Below are 18974 nucleotides of genomic sequence, written 5' to 3'. Positions count from 1 at the left end.
GAGTAGAGGAGGGGGTGGGGTGTGGCCACCTGCATTCTGACCCTGAAAGATCTCCCTTACCTTTCATTGGAAATGTTCTGGAAGGAAGGCGGACTGGGGACTGGGGTGCAGGCAGCTTGTATCGAGAGCTCTGGACCAATCATTAAATTGTATTGGCAGGGGCAGGACTCGCATATAAGCTGGGGGTCACATGCTACCCGGGGAGATGGAAGGAGCCTGGAGCAGAGAAGGAGCAGAAATGTAACCATCAAGGAGCAGGCTTGAAGGCCTGGGGGTTCAGAGACCCCAGCGCTGGATAGTAGGAACAGACTTGAAGGCCTGAGGGTTCAGAGACCTCAGTGCTGGATAGTCACAACCACATCCATCATGTAATCTGCAGGAGTGGATCGGGCATCTCAGCCTGGGATGTATCCGACCATGCGGACCGGGAGGTAGCTACAAAGAGGACGGAGTAAACTGGGATCGACCTTCTGTGGCAATCATGGACCATCGATGGGAGAGAGCAAAGGGAGTGCAACCCAGCAGTGCTTATATGTCAAGGACTTTCCTGAACTGACGCCGGGAGGATTGCAGGAATCAAGATAGGCAGGTGAGGCCTGGGGCTTCCAGCATCCACATACTACAATGTCTTTCAGAGAGACATTGATCAGTTCACTATAGGAAAGGACATGGGAACAGAAATAGGAACCAGAGTGTTAGAGGCAACTCATATCCTCTAACAGTAATGTAACATTCACCAAGCAAGCAATAAAAGTTTCTAAAGTTATTCTGGACTGTTGGCTGTTTAATGGAATTCGTGCAGAGGAGGAAGAACGGAAGCAGTTAACAGAAAGGTATGAACAAACCCAGCAGCTTCCAAGGGAGTAGTGCACTACAAAAAAATATCCAAATCTTTGATGATCCCTAGGAGTACCATCAAATCTATCATAACCAAATGGAAAGAACATGGCACAAGAGCAAACCTGCCAAGAGATGGCCGCACACCAAAACTCATGGATCGGGCAAGGATTGCATTAATCACAGAGGCAGCACAGAGACCTAAGGTAACCCTGGAGGAGCTGCAGAGTTCCACAGCAGAGACTGGAGTATCTGTACATAGGACGACAATAAGCTGTATGCTCCATAGAGTTGGGCTTTATGCTAGAGTGGCCAGAAGAAAGCCATTACTTTCAGCAAAAAACAAAATGGCACGTGTTGAGTTTGCGAAAAGGCATGTGGGAGACTTCCAAAATGTATGGAGGAAGGTGCTCTGGTCTGATGAGACTAAAATGTAACTTTTTGGCCATCAAAGAAAATGCTATGTCTGACGCAAACCCAACACATCACATCACCCAAAGAACACCATCCCCATTTTTCAGCAGTCAGGACTGGGAAACTGGTCAGAGTTGCGGGAAAGATGGATGGTACTAAATACAGGGATATTCTTGAGCAAAACCTTTACCACTCTGTGTGTGATTTGAGGCTACGACGGAGGTTCACCTTCCAGCAGGTCAATGACCCCAAACACACTGCTAAAGCAACACTTGAAGGGTTTAAGGGGAAACATGTAAATGTGTTGGAATGGCCTAGTCAAAGCCCAGACCTCAATCCAATAGAAAATCTGTGGTCAAACTTAAAGATTGCTGTTCACAAGCACAAACCATCCAACTTGAAGAAGCTGGAGCAGTTTTGCAAGGAGGAATGGGCAAAAATGCCAATAGAAAGATGTGGCAAGCTCATAGAGACTTATCCAAAGCGACTTGGAGCTGTGATAGCCGCAAAAGGTGACTCTACAAAGTACAGACTTTAGGGGGGTGAATAGTTATGCACATTGACTTTTTCTGTTATTTTGTCCTCTTTTTTGTTTGCTTCACAATAATAATAAAAAAAAAATCTTTAAAATTGTGGACATCTTCTCTAAACGAAATGATGCAAATCCTCAAACAATCCATGTTAATTCCAGGTTGCGAGGCAACAAAACACGAAAAATGCCAAGGGGGTGAATACTTTTGCAAGGCATTGTAACATCATTGTGCTCAAAACTGACAAAAAAAAAAAAAAAACAGAACATGATTTACGGGAAATGCTGTTTCAGCAGCAAACCCTGACCCTTATATCCTCCCTGTTGGTCTATTAGTCAATAGTAAATACCATGGAAAGAGATGTTGCAATGCTTATAAAGGTGGAACAGATCTTTGTTTGCAGACCTTGGTAATCCTATTCATTGATTGTTATTTAGAAGGATTGTTAAGGTGGGACTCTAACCCTATATAACCCTCTCCGATTACCCAGGCAGATTATTGCCTCTGGAAACACCATGGGGTACAGAACTCTGTGTCTCATACTGCTGAGTTATCTGGCTGGATCCTCCTACGGCCAAACACAGTGAGTACTATGGTCCCTGCATTCATTATTTCATTTTTATTTTTTTACTTATATTTTCAAAAATTGTTTTTATATTTTGGTTAGTATTGCACTTTTGGAAAGATTTTTCATCCCAAAAGTATGTATGCCCTGCTCCCTTTTACTTCTTAAGGGTCTATTCATATATATAATATAATATAATAATAATAATGTAATGCCTTTCAATAGGAGCAAGTTACCTTGAAAAACAAAAAAATTAAAAATTAAAAATTAAAAAGTATTGCAGCACATGTTCAAATGCAATGCAGCTCAACTGACATATTGTGGTGTAAATAGAGGGAATAGAGCTGGAATATCTAAAGCAATGGCAACAGTCTCTGTACAGAGTGTGTATATATATATATATATATATATATATATATATATATATATATATATATATATATATATATATATATATATATATATATATATATTAACTGTCATATATATATATATATATATATATATATATATATATATATATATATATATGTATGTGTGTATATATATATATATATATATATATATATATATATATATATACAGTATATATATTTTCTCTTTAACTGTCTTTAAAAAATATGTTACATAGATAAAAAAGGGGGGGGGGGGTTATAATGGGGAAGAAATGCAATGATATATGTGTGTATGTATATATATATATATATATATATATATATATATATATATATATATATATACACACATATATATATATATACACATATATAGACAAGTGTCCAACAGGTATGGGAGATAAAGTCCATAGACTATAAAGAAGGTGTAGAGGTCTTCCGCACAGGACAGCCGTCATATGGGAACAGAAACCATGTTCCAGTACACTGTAAGTAAAGCAAAGGGAGAAATTTATCAAATTGGTATTGGAGCTGGGAGACTCAAATAGGTGCAGAAAAATCAATCAAAAGCAAAATGTACAAAAAAAATGGAAAATTGTATTACATAGATATATTTTAAAACAATTTGTAAAATTTAGGCCATAATAGACCCAGTGGTCAAGGTACAAAAGTGTAATTGCCGCTACATATTTCATCACAAACGTGGCTTCTTCTGGAGCTTTTGTAGAAGCTTGTTATTTAATATATGCTACCTTTTAAAATGGTCTTGGTTCCAAATGGTCCCCTAGACCAGTGATGGCGAACCTTGGCACTCCAGATGTTTTGGAACTACATTTCCCATGATGCTCAACCACACTGCAGAGTCCTTGAGCATCATGTGAAATGTAGTTCCAAAACATCAGGGGTGCCAAGGTTCGCCATCACTGCCCTAGACCCATCAAGAGGTTTTATGGGTAATATCTGTGCCAAAGAAGAGGAAACGTTGCCCTATAGCGACACCTAGTGTTTCAAGGAATTTTAATGAATCAACCAATGCTTTTTACCTTCCAAGTTTGAGTTGTTAAGCTTTGGTGCTATTAAAAACGTGTTATACTTCTGCCCCCAGAGGCGCCTATCCCTTAGTATTACTTGCCCAGACCTCCCTTCTCCCATCCATTTTCATTGGCCCATTAGCCAGTAAAAATCTGTGGGAGGTGGGAGAATCTGGCCAGCAAGGTTTGGAGCTTGGCCTGTGCAGAACTGCCCAGCAGTTGGGGGAGGGGACAAAAAGTTATGTGCATGCACCTTTAGATTCATAGCCATTTACCCAGTGGAAGTTTATGGAAAGTCTATGCGAATGGGACAAACAAAAAAATAGTAAATAACTTATTTTCTAGGGTGTTTGAAAGTAAATTGAATTGACTTAAAACGGACAATAACACATTTGGCCACTAGAAGGCATCATGTGATATTTTCCATTTGCCCCATTCACACAAAAGACATGTAAATGCACTTTCGCAGGATGAACGGCTATGCAAATTCTTTATAAATTCACCCCTTAGTGTAGTATTAGTAATTTGTATAAAATAAAGGAAATGAATGAGCTCACACAGAAAGGTAAATATTGTAGTGGGTAATAAGCCTAAATAAACACTCTGAGACCTGTCCCTCCATGGCCAGTGGTGGGTGGTATTAGAAAGAGACAAACAATGCAGATTCTAAACTGGTCAAGTCCGCTACACTGTGGGTAATCTGGACTCTTGGGTGCACTCTGACTCTGAGAGTCCCACAGCTTGCAGGGCATGGTGATCATGAGTCAGTGTCCTATTACATTGGTGGTCAGTGTGCCCCTTCATTGTTGCTTACTGTGCTCCCTTTATTAGTGGCTACTGTGCCCATTTCATTGGTAGTTACTTTGCTTCCTTCATTGGGGGTTACTGTACCCAATTTTTGGTGACTACTGTGCTCTCTTCAAAGGTACTTGCTGTGCCCCATTCATTGGTGGTTACTGTGTCCTCTGTATTGGTGGCTACTGCACCCTCTTCATTGGTGGTTACTGTGTCCCTTCAGTGGTGGCTACTGTGTCTCCTTTTTTGGTGCTTGCTGTGCCCCCTCCATTGCTGGTTACTGTACCCTCTTCACTGGTGGTTACTGTGCCCCACTTTATTGGTGATTACTGTGCTTCCTTCATTGTTGGTTACTGTGCCCCATTTTATTGATGATTATAGTGGTGGTTATTGTGTCCCTTTATCGGTGGTTACTGTATCCTCTTCATTGGTGGTTACTGTTCCCCTTTCATTGGTGGTTATTGTGCCCCATTTTATCAGTAATTACTGTGCCCCTTTCATCGATGGTTACTGTGCCCCCTCATTGTTGGTTATTGTGCCCTATTTTATTGGTGATTACTGTGCCCTCTATATTGCTGGTCACTATTCGCCTTTCATTGGTGGTTACTGTGTCAAATTCATTGTTGGTTATTCCGCCCCCTTTTTTTTGAGAATTACTGTGCCCCCTTCATTGTTGGTCACTGTGCCACATTTAATCGATGATTATTATGCTCTTTCCATTGGTGGTTACTGATTCCCTTCATTTACTTACAAAGCACTTAAAGACACTTTTATGTTAATATATATATAAAAAAAGCAAATATGACATTACAAAATGTGTGTATAAATGTATCATCATCATCTCCAATAAATGGAATCCTCACCATCGTGCATCGCTACATTACTAATATATCCCAGAAAGGGCACACTGGTGAAGTATCGGCAAGCAGCTGAAACCACGGAATGGAGATGCAGCTGCAATTGAGGAATATACGGTATTTGAATAAAGTTCAGCTTTAACTTTATTGCTGTCTCAAGGGTCTAAAAAGCCCCCAATCCAATAGCATTGGCCAGTGACAGGTCCTCCTTATGGAGTCAACAATGGTCTATAAGTCCCCCAGTGCCTTACCTGCCCCCCACTACAGCTAATAAAACACAGATCATGTTCTTCCTCGGCAACAGTATACAGTGGCATGTGTCCATAATGGCACATGGGCACTGCCCCCTCCCTCCAGCCACCTCTTCTATGACCAATGGATAGATTTATGCATTGCATGAATCTATCCACAGCCGCCGCTGCCCCCAACCCCCCCCCCCCATTCAGGCACCCGGCCCCTTTTTGGGCGCCTGAGATACAGCGGCGGGGGTGTTTTTGAAGCACCTGATTAGAGCCATATGCTCTAATAGAGGTAAAAAAAATGTGACCTGCCAGTGCCATGTTGGCTCTCGCAGTTCACCCAGGTGTGTTAGAAAAGCGAATAAATATTCGCTTTCCTAACACTGAACCACCATTCTGCCAATCAGGTGCTCTGGTCTGTTACCTGTCACCTGATTGCCTGTAACAACAGGCGCTGTGATTGGATGCCTGACGGGAGGAGAGGACAGGAAGAGAGGATGGGAAGAGAGGCATGGAGGACACCGCTCACTGCCACCCACTGCCCCAGCGAGACAGGGTAAGTGCCGGGCAGATGGCGAGTGGGCGGCAGGGTCATAGTGGTGGCATTCAATGGGCAGAGTGGCAGCATTTGATGGGCACAATGGCGGAATTTGCAGGGCACAGAGGCTGCATTTGATGGGCACAGAGGCTGCATTTGATGGGCACAGAGGCTGCGTTTGATGGGCACAGAGGCTGTGTTTGATGGGCACAGAGGCTGCGCTTGATGGACACAGTGGCTGTGTTTGATGGGCACAGTGGCTCCATTTGATGTTTTTTTTTTCATTATTTTTCTGTTTGTTTGCACCCCCCCAAAATATTTTGAGCACCTGCCGCCACTGGTAGCTGAGGATTGAATGAACTGAAACTGACAAAATGCTCCTCGCTCCCGGCTTCATTACTAGCAGAGACTATCAAGGATTGGATGTTCCTCAATCTCCTCCTGCTCTCACTGTTTAGCCTATTTACTGCACTCCCACTCTGGGTGGGGGCCAACTGTGGAGGGGGGGGGGGAGTGGAAGGTGGGTGCTGTCTAGAAGCTGGAGTGTCAGCCCTTCTCACTACCTTGAGGCCCATGCACACGTTTTTTGACATTTTTACAGCAGCTGTTTTTGGCTGTAGACGTTTTTTCTACAGTCATTAAACTCTCCATCATGTTATCCTATGTGTTCATGCACACATAGGCTGGTATCAACTGCTTTGGGCCGTGGCATTTTTGAGCAGTAAAACAATCCCAAAACTAGTGGGTTCTGAGAGATGTAGTTCAACTGTAAAAACGCTCTTGCGCTGATAAACGCTGATAAACGCCAATAAACGCTGATAAACGCTAAACATGTGCAGAGTAAAATATTTTGTTTCGTAATTTCGTTTTCATTCGAAAACTTAATTTATTTAGTTACTCCCGAAATTCGTTTTTATTTATTTCGTTTTTCGTTCAAAAATTGCATTCGTCCAAAAATCCACATGAATTACGATCGAATCTGTCTTTGAAGGCTTGTGGTGTCTGTCGAATGTATAAAGAAGATTCGATGGAGCTAGTATATAGCATACTTTAGAACCCTATTAAAGTCTATGGGACTCCAACGTTCAAAATCTAAAGTGCTAATTGTAAAGATTAATTTGCAAGTTACTGTCCTAAAAAGTGTTTGGGGACCCGGGTCCTGCCCCAGGGGACATGTATCAATGCAAAAAAAAGTTTTAAAAACGGCCGTTTTTTCGGGAGCAGTGATTTTAATAATGATTAAAGTGAAACAATAAAAGTGTACTATTCCTTTAAATGTCGTAGGGGGGGGGGGGGGGGGGGGTTGTCTATAGTATGCCTGTGAAGGGGCTCATGTTTCTGGTGCTTAGAACTGTCCCTACACAAAGTGTCATTTATGCAGGAAAAAAAGTCCTTTAAAATCACTCGCAGCTATTATGAATTGTCGGCTCCGTAATACAGAGAACACTCATTGAAAGTCATTGATAAAAAAATAAAATAAAAAAAAAGCGTGGGGGTCCCCCAAATTCAGTTACCAGGCCCTTCAGGTCTGGTATGGATATTAAGGGGAACCCTGCCTCGAATTTAAGAAAAAATTTGCCGTGGGGTTCCCCCTAAATATCCATAACCAGACCCTTCAGGTCTGGTATGGATATTAAGGGGAACCCCGCGTCAAATGTAAAAAAAATTGACGTGGGGGTCCCCTTAAAAATCCATACCAGACCCTTTATCCGAGCACGCAACCTGGCAGGCCACAGGAAAAGAGGGGGAACGAGAGAGCGGCCCCCCCTCCCTCCTGAACCGTACCAGGCCACATGCCCTCAACATTGGGAGGATTGATCCATGTCCCCTGGGGCAGGACCCGGGTCCCCAAACACTTTTTAGGACAGTAACTTGCAGAATCTTTTTTCTCTGTCGAATCTTTTCTCTATATAATCTTGGACTAATAGAGGTAAGGTTAGGCACATTCGACCACAGGTTCTATAGACAGCTTGTTATTGTCAGAGTCACGTCGAATCTCCTATTCTATATCGAACTGTTGTAACAATGAAAACGAAAATAAAGCATTTATTTATGTCGGATCTTTCGTTTTTCGGATTCTGTGCTTTCGTTATCGTTTGTTAAAACGAAAACGAAAATAGCTGAAATTCGGATGAAAATGCATTCGGACGAAAACGAATGCACATGTCTAATAAACGCCAATAAACGCTCAAGAATGCCGCTCACCCACATTCTTTAACGTTTTTGATCCGATAAAAAAAATAGTTTTTTCTTCTTCTTAAAAAAAAATGCTATTGCAAAAACTTTGAAAAAAATTGAAAAATTCACTGCAAAGCTACTGATGTTTTTAAAAGATGATATTAACGTCCAGTGTGCATGAGGCATTGGGCAGTGATTGGGCAGCTGTAGAGCTGCTCAGTGGCTGGAAAACTGATACCTTGAGGTTTTTTTTCACCTTTAGAAGTCAAGGACGTTTTCAGTCAGCCTAAGCCCTTGTACACACGGTCGGAGATTCCGATCGGACCGTTTTGTCGGATATTCCGACTGTGTGTGGTCTCCATCGGACTGTTTCCGTCGGAGTATCCGACGGATCAAGTTTTCCAACTTGTTGGTAAAATTTTCAGACAAAATACTCTGATCGGACATACTCCGATCATGTGTAGAGAATACCGATCGGACAAAGTGCCACACATGCTCAGATCAAATTTCTACATCAAAGCTATTGGCTACTAGCCTGAACGTAGTCCCGTTGTAACAAAATAATATCATCATGCTCTGAACGATCGGATTTTCCGACAACTTGGTCCGACCCTGTGTATGCAACAGTTTCGCACAAAATCTGTCGGACAAAATCCGACGGATTTGGTTATCGGAATGTCCGACCGTGTGTACAAAGGTTTAGAATTACAAGTGGTTAAACTCTAATCACTATGTTGCAAATGCTTTGGTTTCATTTGGACTCTGGCCCTTGGATGTCAACAGACACCTGGAGCTTTATTAACTTTGACTATGAATGTTCTGTAATACTGTAAATGTGGCAGAACGTGTTCCTGCAAAGAAGGTTTTTATAAAACTGGGGGGGAATGAAACCTTGATTAAGTTTTCTACTATAGATGATAAAAACTAGTGGAAAAGTCTAAACATTTTTTTCCCCCCAGACTGTGAGAGCCTTCAACTCCAATCCTCTTTGAAACCTCTTCTAATCCTATATATTGTGATCAGGAACGTCTCACGTCCCCTTCTTTTTACTCTTGAATATGCACTAGACACTTTTATACACACTTGCTGCTACAAAGACTTTTGGAAACATATAGTATAGTATAGTATAGTATAGTATAGTATAGTATAGTATAGTATAGTATATAGTATTTACATGACTAATGCATTCCAGATATCATTCCTTCCAACTTTATCGCCTCCCCTTCCCTTAATACTTTCCTCCCCCTTTATTTTACCATTCTATTAACCTTTACCTTAAAATAAATAGGCGACACAGGAGTATTTGAAGTGTAACCGGCCATAGCAGCTTTTTATTAACCAATATCTTTGAACCAACATAAAATTAACCTCATTAACATATGTACAATAATTTTCCCCAACAGTAGTTTTCTCCCAGTCGATTGGTCTTTGACGGCACCCGATTTTTTACCTTTCCACTTAAACACTTTTCCACCAGTACACTGCAGGACCAACTTAACCATAACAGGCCTCTGGCCGTTTATCAGCCTGGAGACAACCCCCTTTCCCGCAGTGCAACCATTTCCATATGCCAGCCTACCCTGCTGCTGGGATACACCAAAAATGGGGGCACATACCACCTATGAGCCCCCCCACCATTCCATCACATCAGTTCACTTGCCTCCATGAAAAAACAAATGATCCCGCTGCAACACTGCTATGATGACCCAATCTCCCGAAACCTGCAAGGAGAAAAAACACAACAGAACACAAAAAAACAACACCAAACCCTAAACAATGGGAGGGTGGATGGGAAACTTCCTTTGTCTGCTGGTCTCCCCCTCTCTGCTTCCGTTCTTGGCCACTAGGGATGAGCCGAACACCCCCGGTTCGGTTCGCACCAGAACTGTCGAACGGACCCCAAATTCGTATGAATGTTAGAACCCCATTGAAGTCTATGGGACTCGAACGTTCAAAATTAAAAGTGCTAATTTTAACTGCTAATATGCAAGATACTGTCCTAAAAAGGGTTTGGGGACCTGGCTCCTGCCCCAGGGGACATGGGTCAATGCAAAAAAAAGTTTGAAAAATGGCCGTTTTGGCGGGAGCACTGATTTTAATGTCGATTAATGTGAAAAAAAAGTGAAATATTCCTTTAAATATCGTGCCTGGGGGGTGTCTATAGTATGCCTGTGAAGTGCCACGTGTTTCCCGTGTTTAAAACAGTCCCTGCACAAAATGACATTTAACGGAAATAACGTCATTTAAAACTGCTTGCGGTTTTAATGTTATATCTGGTTCCTGCAATATGGTTGAAAATCATTGAGAAAAATGGCATGGGTAGCCCTCCCTTCCCATTACCAGCCCCTTTGGGTCTTGTACGGATATTAAGGGGAACCCCGTACCCATATCAAAAAAAGGAAATACAGTGGTGTGAAAAAGTGTTTGCCCCCTTCCTCATTTCCTGTTCCTTTGCATGTTTGTCACACTTAAGTGTTTCGGAACATCAAACCAATTTAAACAATAGTCAAGGACAACACAAGTAAACACAAAATGCAATTTGTAAATGAAGGTGTTTATTATTAAAGGTGAAAAAAAATCCAAACCATCATGGCCCTGTGTGAAAAAGTGATTGCCCCCCTTGTTAAAACATACTATAACTGTGGTTGTCCACACCTGAGTTCAATTTCTCTAGCCACACCCAGGCCTGATTATTGCCACACCTGTTCACAATCAAGGCATCACTTAAATAGGAGCTGCTTGACACAGTAAGGTCCACCAGAAGATCCTTAAAAGCTACACATCATGCCGAGACCCAAAGAAATTCAGGAACAATTGAGAAAGAAAGTAATTGAGATCTATCAGTCTGGAAAGGGTTATAAAGCCATTTCCAAAGCTTTGGGAATCCAGCGAACCATAGTGAGAGCCATTATCCACAAATGGCGAAGACATGAAACAGTGGTGAACCTTCCCAGGAGTGGCCGGCCGCCCAAAATTACCCCAAGAGCGCAGCGACGACTCATCCAAGAGGTCACAAAAGACCCCACAACAACGTCCAAGGAACTGCAGGCCTCACTTGCCTCAGTTAAGGTCAGCGTTCATGCCTCCACCATCAGGAAAAGACTGGGCAAAAATGGCCTGTATGGCAGAGTTCCAAGGAGAAAACCACTGCTGAGCAAAAAGAACATCAAAGCTCGTCTCAATTTCTCCACAACACATCTTGATGATCCCCAAGACTTTTGGGACAACATTCTGTGGACCGATGAGACAAAAGTGGAACTCTTTGAAAGGTGTGTGTCCAAGTATATCTGGTGTAGAAGGAACACTGCATTTCAGAAAAAGAACATTATACCAACAGTAAAATATGGTGGTGGTAGTGTGATGGTCTGGGGCTGTTTTGCTGCTTCAGGACCTGGAAGACTTGCCGTGATAAAAGGAACTATGAATTCTGCTGTCTACCAAGAGATCCTGAAGGAGAATGTCTGACCATCTGTTCGTGTACTCAAGCTGAAACGAACTTGGGTTCTGCAGCAGGACAATGATCCTAAACACACCAGCAAGTCCACCACCGAATGGCTGAAGAAAAACAAAATGAAGACTTTGGAGTGGCCTAGCCAAAGTCCTGACCTGAATCCTATTGAGATGTTGTGGTATGACCTTAAAAAGGCCGTTCATGCTCGAAAACCCTCTAATGTAACTGAATTAGGACAATTCTGCAAAGATGAGTGGGCCAAAATTCCTCCAGGACGCTGTAAAAGCCTCATTACACGTTATCGCAAATGCTTGGTTGCAGTTGTTGCTGCTAAGGGTGGCCCAACCAGTTATTAGGTTTAGGGGGCAATCACTTTTTCACACAGGGCCATGATGGTTTGGATTTTTTTTCACCTTTAATAATAAACACCTTCATTTACAAATTGCATTTTGTGTTTACTTGTGTTGTCCTTGACTATTGTTTAAATTGGTTTGATGTTCCGAAACACTTAAGTGTGACAAACATGCAAAGGAACAGGAAATGAGGAAGGGGGCAAACACTTTTTCACACCACTGTATGTGTGGCCCCCAGGCCCTATGTACTCAGAACAGCAGTATACAGGCGGTGCAAACAAGACAGGGACTGTGTAGATTTGTTGTGTTAAGTAGAGTCTGTTTGTAATTTTCAACTGGTACATTTTTAAAGTGTAGCTCCAGTCAAAAAAATGATTTTTAAGCTTTTTGGAAAACATAGGGAAGGGTTATCGCCCCTGTATAATTTGTTTTGGCGTCCGTCTTTTTTGAACTCACTTGCTGCTGTCTCCTTCCGTTTGCAAGTAGGAGATGTTTGTAAGTTGGATGTTTGAAAGTAGGGGCCTGCCCTATATGCTCTGCAGAAATGGCGGAACAAGTTGTTGGTTTTGCCACAACATTGTAAGCCCTCAAAGTGACTCTTGGTGGGCGCTGGAGCACCCTGCTCTGAACGATTATATCAAGAATTGTAATTACATGCCATTGTTGAACAGTGGTGCTGGTGCCACAACACTATAAGTCCTCACAGTTACTCTGGGTGGGCACAGGAACGGGCCCTGCTGTGAAATATTATATCAAGAATTGTAATTACATGTCCCTGTTAAACGGGCTGAAAAATTGGGCGACTGGCACTGGTGCTGGTGCCACGACACTGCAACCTCTCCCATATACTCTAGTTGTAGTGCAGGAATGAGCCCTGCTGCAAAGCATTGCATCAAAAATTGTAATTAAACGCCCCTGTTAAACAGGGGCAGAAAAATTGGGCTAATGGCATCACCCAGAACCAAAAATGTTCTTCCAACATATTAGCGGAGGAGGAAGAGGATAGACAATCAACATAACAGGACAGTCACACAGCATCAGCATAGGCAGTCTTGAAGGGATGTGATATTTAAAAAAAAAATTATTCGGTTACATCAGCTTCAGGTGCTTGGTAGCTGTGGGTGATCCAAAACTGATTCATCTTGATGAAGATCAGTCGATCAACTGATTCGGTGGACAGACGCACCCTGTGATCGGTAACAAAGCCACCAGCAGCACTGAAGATGCGTTCCAAAAGAAAGCTGGATGCAGGACAGGCCAGTAGCTCAATTGCATACTGTGCAAGCTCTGGCCAGTGATCCATCTTCAAGACCCAGTAAGCCAGAGGATTTTCAGTGGGAAAGGTGTCCAAGTCTGACCTTGCCCCTAGGTATTCCTGCACCATGTAAATCAGACGCTGGCGATGGTTGCTGGAACCGATCATACCTACTTTCGGACTAAAAAATTGTCTGAAAGCATCGGCCAGACGGCCACCTTCTGAACCGCTCCTTCTGACCGATGCCTCAGCAACACGTTGTCCAAGACCAGGAGTTTGTAACCTCCCAGTGTCTGGGAATGCGTTGCACAGACCTTTCTGCAAGGCCTCCTGGAGATGTCTCATCCTCTGCTCCCTCTGCGACGGCAAGATAAGGTCGGCAACCTTACCCTTGTACCGTGGATCAAGGAGAGTGGCCAGCCAGTAATGGTCCCTCTCCTTGATCCGAAGAATACGAGGATCCTTCCGCAGGCTTTGCAGGATCAGGGAGGCCATGCAGCGTAGGTTAGCTGAGGCATTCGGTCCGGAGTCCTCTGGGTCACTAAGGACAACATGATCCACAGCTACCTCCTCCCAGCCACGTACAAGTCCACGTGTTTTTGGGACCGTAAATCATCCCTACAAGACTGCTGCTGCTGTGTGCCAGCCTCCACCTCCATGCTGACACAATCATCCTCCTCCTCCTCCTCCTCCTCATCCTCTTCCTGTGTGATGGGTGGCACAGCAGGCACACTGTCTGGATAAAGGGGGCTTAGAGAGGCAAGGAAGTCCTCCTCTTCCTGCTTCTGTTCTGCCTCAAGTGCCCTGTCCATTATTCCACGCAGCATATGCTCCAAGAGGTGGACAAGAGGTACAGTGTCACTGATGCATGCACTGTCACTGCTCACCATACTTGTGGCCTCCTCAAACGGTGACAGGACAGTGCATGCATCCCTGATCATGTCCCACTGGCGTGGTGAGAACAAACTGAGCTCCCCTGACCCTGTCCTGGTGCCGTAGTTGCACAGGTACTCATTGATTGCCCTCTGCTGCGTGTGCAGACACTGCAGCATGGCAAACGTTGAGTTCCACCTGGTGGGCATGTCACATATAAGGCAGTTCTTGGGCAGGTTCAACTCCTTTTGGAGCTCAGCCAGCCGAGCACAGGCATTAAATGATCGGCGGAAATGCACACAGACTTTCCTGGCCTGCTTCAGGACATCCTGTAAGCCCGGGTACCTGCCCAAGAACCGCTGAACCACCAGGTTAAGGACGTGAGCCACACAGGGCACATGGGGCAGTTGTCCCTGTCGGAGGGCAGAGAGGAGGTTGGTGCCACTGTCGCAAACCACCATTCCTGGCTTAAGCTGGCATGGCGTCAAGCACCTCTCGACCTGCCCCTGCAGAGCTGACAAAACATCTGCCCCAGTGTGGCTCCTGTCCCCCAAACAAACCAGCGCAAGCACGGCATGGCATCGTTTTGCCTGCGTACTTGCGTAGCCCCTGGAACGCCTACGGAGCACCGTTGGTTATGAGGACAGAGCACTGGAAGAGGCCTTGGAGGAAGAAGAAGAGGAGGGGTGGAGGCGAGAGGTGTGTCACAACCAATAGTAGCATTTTGGAGGCGTGGTGGTGGAACAACCTCCAACACTACTGCACCTTGTCCTGCATCCTTTCCAGCTGCCAGAAGAGTGACCCAATGGGCCATGAAAGACAGGTAACATCCCTGTCCATGCCTGCTGGACCATGAGTCGGCGGTAATATGCACCTTACCGCTGACCGCCCTGTCCAGCGAGGCAAGGGCATTGCCTTCCACATGCCGGTAGAGAGCCGGAATCGCCATCCGTGAGAAAAAGTGGCGTTTGGGGACCTGCACTGAGGAACCGCACATTGTACAAACTCACAGAAGGGGGCCGAGTCTACCAACTGAAAAGGCAGCAGTTGAAGTGCTAGCAATTTAGCCAAGCTAGCATTCAACCGCTGGGCATGTGGATGGCTGGGAGTGAACTTCTTCCGCCGGTCCAGCAGCTGGGGCAGGGACATTTGCCTGCTATAATCGGACATGGGTGTACTGCTAGCAGAGTGCCCGGAAGCACTTGGCTGTGACACACCTAATTCTACACCTTCATTCCTCTCAGAGCAGGTTTCAGAGAGGACTGAAGGTCTAGTGGGGTTGGAGATCCCAGCTGATGAGGAGCAAGAAGAGGTCCGCTTTGTTCTTTGGTGTGGGTCTTTGAGGTACGCTTGCCAACGAGCTGCATGGCAGGTCAACATATGTCTGGTCAAGCATGTGGTGCCCAAGCGGGTGATGTTTTGGCCACGCGAGATACGCTTGAGACATATATTGCAAATAGCAGCGGTGCGATCTGATGCACAAGTCTCAAAAAAGGCCCACACCAAAGAACTTTTAGAATAACACGCAGAGGCATCGCCCTGCACAAGCGGAGCTCTGCGGTGTAATTCAGTCGGTGTGCTGCCCCTAAGCTGGCCCCCGGAGGGCATCCTGCCTCGTTGGACATGTGCCTCCTCCTCCGCCTTCTCCTCCTCCTCTCTCCTACCAGGCACCCATGTGGAGTCAGTGCCCTCATCATCCCCTCCCTCTTCATCGCTGGAGCAAACCTGGCAGTATGCTGCAGCTTGTGGAACATGACTACCAGATCGCTGTCCTTCTTGAGCATCCCCTCTCTCTGCATTCATGCTACTGCCTTCCTCTAGCTGAGTATCATCATCAGAGCCTACAAAACACTGGGCATCCTCCTGGAGCATGTACCCAACACTGTGCTCAAAGAGTTCAGGAGACTCCTCAGGAGGACGTGGTGGGTCTAGGGAAGGAGTCACTGATGATGACATTGAGAGGAGGGAAGACGATGCGTTGGCAGCTGCTTTGCTAGTACCCTGAGCCTGGGTGAGAGAGGATGAGGAGGATAAAGAGGGCTTGGTCATCCACTCTACCAAGTCGTTGGCATGTTCAGAGCACGCAGACAGCACGCACAATCTCCTACAACTGACTGCAAGCTCTATTTAAAACTAGCAAGATAGCTAGCTATATAGATGGATATAGCGGTGGATACTGGGTTCAGAGCACACAGACAGCACGCACAATCTCCTACAACTGACTGCAAGTTCTATTTAAAACGAGCAAGATAGCTAGCTATATAGATGGATATAGCAGTGTATACTGGGTTCAGAGCACGCAGACAGCATGCACAATCTCCTACCACTGACTGCAAGCTCTATTTAAAAAGAGCAAGATAGCTAGCTATATAGATGGATATAGCGGTGTATACTGGGTTCAGAGCACGCAGACATCACGCACAATCTCCTACAACTGACTGCAAGTTCTATTTAAAACGAGCAAGATAGCTAGCTATATAGATGGATATAGCAGTGTATACTGGGTTCAGAGCACGCAGACAGCACGCACAATCTCCTACAACTAACTGCAAGCTCTATTAAAAAAGAGAAATATAGCTAGCTATATAGGTGAATATAGCGGTGTATACTGCGGTCAGGGCACGCAGACAACAACCATTACAGAAGAGCAAGAACGAAAAATCGGCTGATAACGATCGGTGTATACTGTGTTGAAGGTACACAGAACACCCACTAACTCCTACAGAGACGCCAACACACTACACAAGGCCGCCGCGCTGGCGGCCTTATATAGTGTGGGGCGTGTACTACACAGCCTGAGCTATGATTGGCCACAGGCATCCTGCCTGTGGCCAATCATGGCTCTCCTCGCTGCCGACGCTGTAATTGGCCAAGCATGCGGGGTCACAGTGCATGCTTGGCCAATCATGAGCCAGTAATGCACTGCGATGGCGCAGTGCATTGTAGGCCGTGAGCACCACACAAATTTGGCGCGAACGGCCCATAATGTTTGGGATTCGCCGAACGGCGAACAGCCCATGTTCGAGCCGAACGTATGTTTGACTCGAACACGAAGCTCATCCCTATCGGCCACGCCTCCCTATTTATCTAGCTCCTCCTTCCATCCCAACACCACCCCTGCTTACTCTCCTCCTCCACTAGCTCTTCTTCACTTAACCCCTTCTCACTCACTGTCCCCATTCGTCATGCCCGGCCCTACATTAGTCCCTGCTCTCTTATTCTGGGTCTCTCTGTTACGTAGTTCCCAGATGTGTATTCCTCACTGTGTTTTTATTCTTTGTACATCTAGTTATAATTATGTTTAATTTGTATGTAGCACAGTGGCCCTGTGAGATACGACATTTCGTTCTACTGTATGTTCTTACTTGTAGTGGAATGACAATATGGCTTGACTTGACTTGAAATGTGTTCCATGGACTAGACATGGGCGCCGTCAATAAATTCGTTTTGTTCCATTCCATTACGGTTCGTATTAGAATTAATTAGTACTTCGTATTTCATGTCCGAAATTCAATTTCAATTCGTACGAAATACGAGTTGTTGTTAGGTTCATTAACTTGTATGAACGTTCTTTACGATTAATTTAAAGGAAAAAATATATACCTCAATATGACAGTCGATGCTGATGGAAGTTTGGTTTTTATCCAAAATACGAAATTCCGTTGAAGAATTTCCTATCCGAAATACGAATTTTCTTTAGATGCGTCCAAATTTCGTTTCTACGGAAACAACATGCGACTTGGTTGACCAATCAGAGGTTTTCTTCTGCTGCTGAGGCCTACAGGGCAGGCCCGATCATGTGACTTCGCTTTGTGGGTTAGTTAGTGTAGTGGAAGAGATCACACGATTATTTGTCTGTGCATCTGAGCGAATATCTTTGCAATCCTTCGTTTTTCATTGTTCATTTTAGTTTATATCTGTTGTAGTTTGCGAGTGTATCATCTGTTAGTGTTTAGTTTCTGGTTTTATTCATTTTTTGGTTGGTTTTGAGAGATCATTTTTTTTTTATTTCTTGTTTCATTTAGTTAATATTTTGTTATTTTCTGTTGGTATAATTTTTTTTTGTACATTTGATGATTTTGGTGTTAGTTTGCTGCAATCAAAATCATATTTGTTTTTTGTCTACATTTTTCTAACTTTTAACTTTTAAAGGAAAAATGAGCAGCAAACAAGGCCAAAAAAGCAGTAAGAGTGCTGCTGGGAGAGGGAGAGCTATGAGTACTATGTGTACATGAGCAGCAGGTGGGACGTTCTGTCTCTGCGCCCTCTGAGCTCAGCTCACCTCCCATAACGTCGCCAGCTGTTCCAGGATTTACCTCCTAGAACCAGCAGCACAATTCATAGCAAAAGAGGCACTACCACCTCTGCCACTGCTGCTGGTAGCATGCTGCCCATTGGTACCTTTTATGGAAGAGGGCAAGCCAAAGGGGTTCCCAGTGCACATATATTTGTGCAGCCAAAGCTGGAGATCCTGGCCATGCAGCAGGAAACATGTCAGGAGGCCGAGGCTCATGATGATGTCACCACCACCATTGCTGCCAGTGCCATCACCATCAGCACTACAGGGAGCTTGGCAGTGGTCAGCAAGGAGACAGAGTTTACTGCTTCTAATGATCACTGTTCCCTTGGCAACGTGAAAGAGGTGGAAGCAGGCTTTCCTGAC

General features: G+C 44.4%; 1 protein-coding gene across 1 annotated transcript in view; it reads left to right on the top strand.

Annotated features, from left to right (window-relative positions):
• Positions 1 to 2201: 2201 nt before the first annotated feature.
• The window catches only part of LOC143961250 (complement C3-like), a 351241-nt gene continuing 334468 nt past the window's right edge, over positions 2202 to 18974 (top strand). The window contains exon 1 of the mRNA XM_077470486.1: positions 2202 to 2364. Within this exon, the coding sequence (XP_077326612.1) occupies positions 2297 to 2364 (68 nt within the window). The 5' untranslated portion in view covers positions 2202 to 2296. The remainder of the gene's footprint in view (positions 2365 to 18974) is intronic.

This window comes from Lithobates pipiens, unplaced genomic scaffold (assembly GCF_037356315.1).
Source record: "Lithobates pipiens isolate NorthernLeopardFrog02 unplaced genomic scaffold, aLitPip1_a1.2 Scaffold_8, whole genome shotgun sequence".
Classification (NCBI taxonomy): Eukaryota; Metazoa; Chordata; class Amphibia; order Anura; family Ranidae; genus Lithobates; species Lithobates pipiens.
Note: the sequence above shows the minus strand (reverse complement) of the source record. Positions and strands in the feature narration are given on the sequence as shown.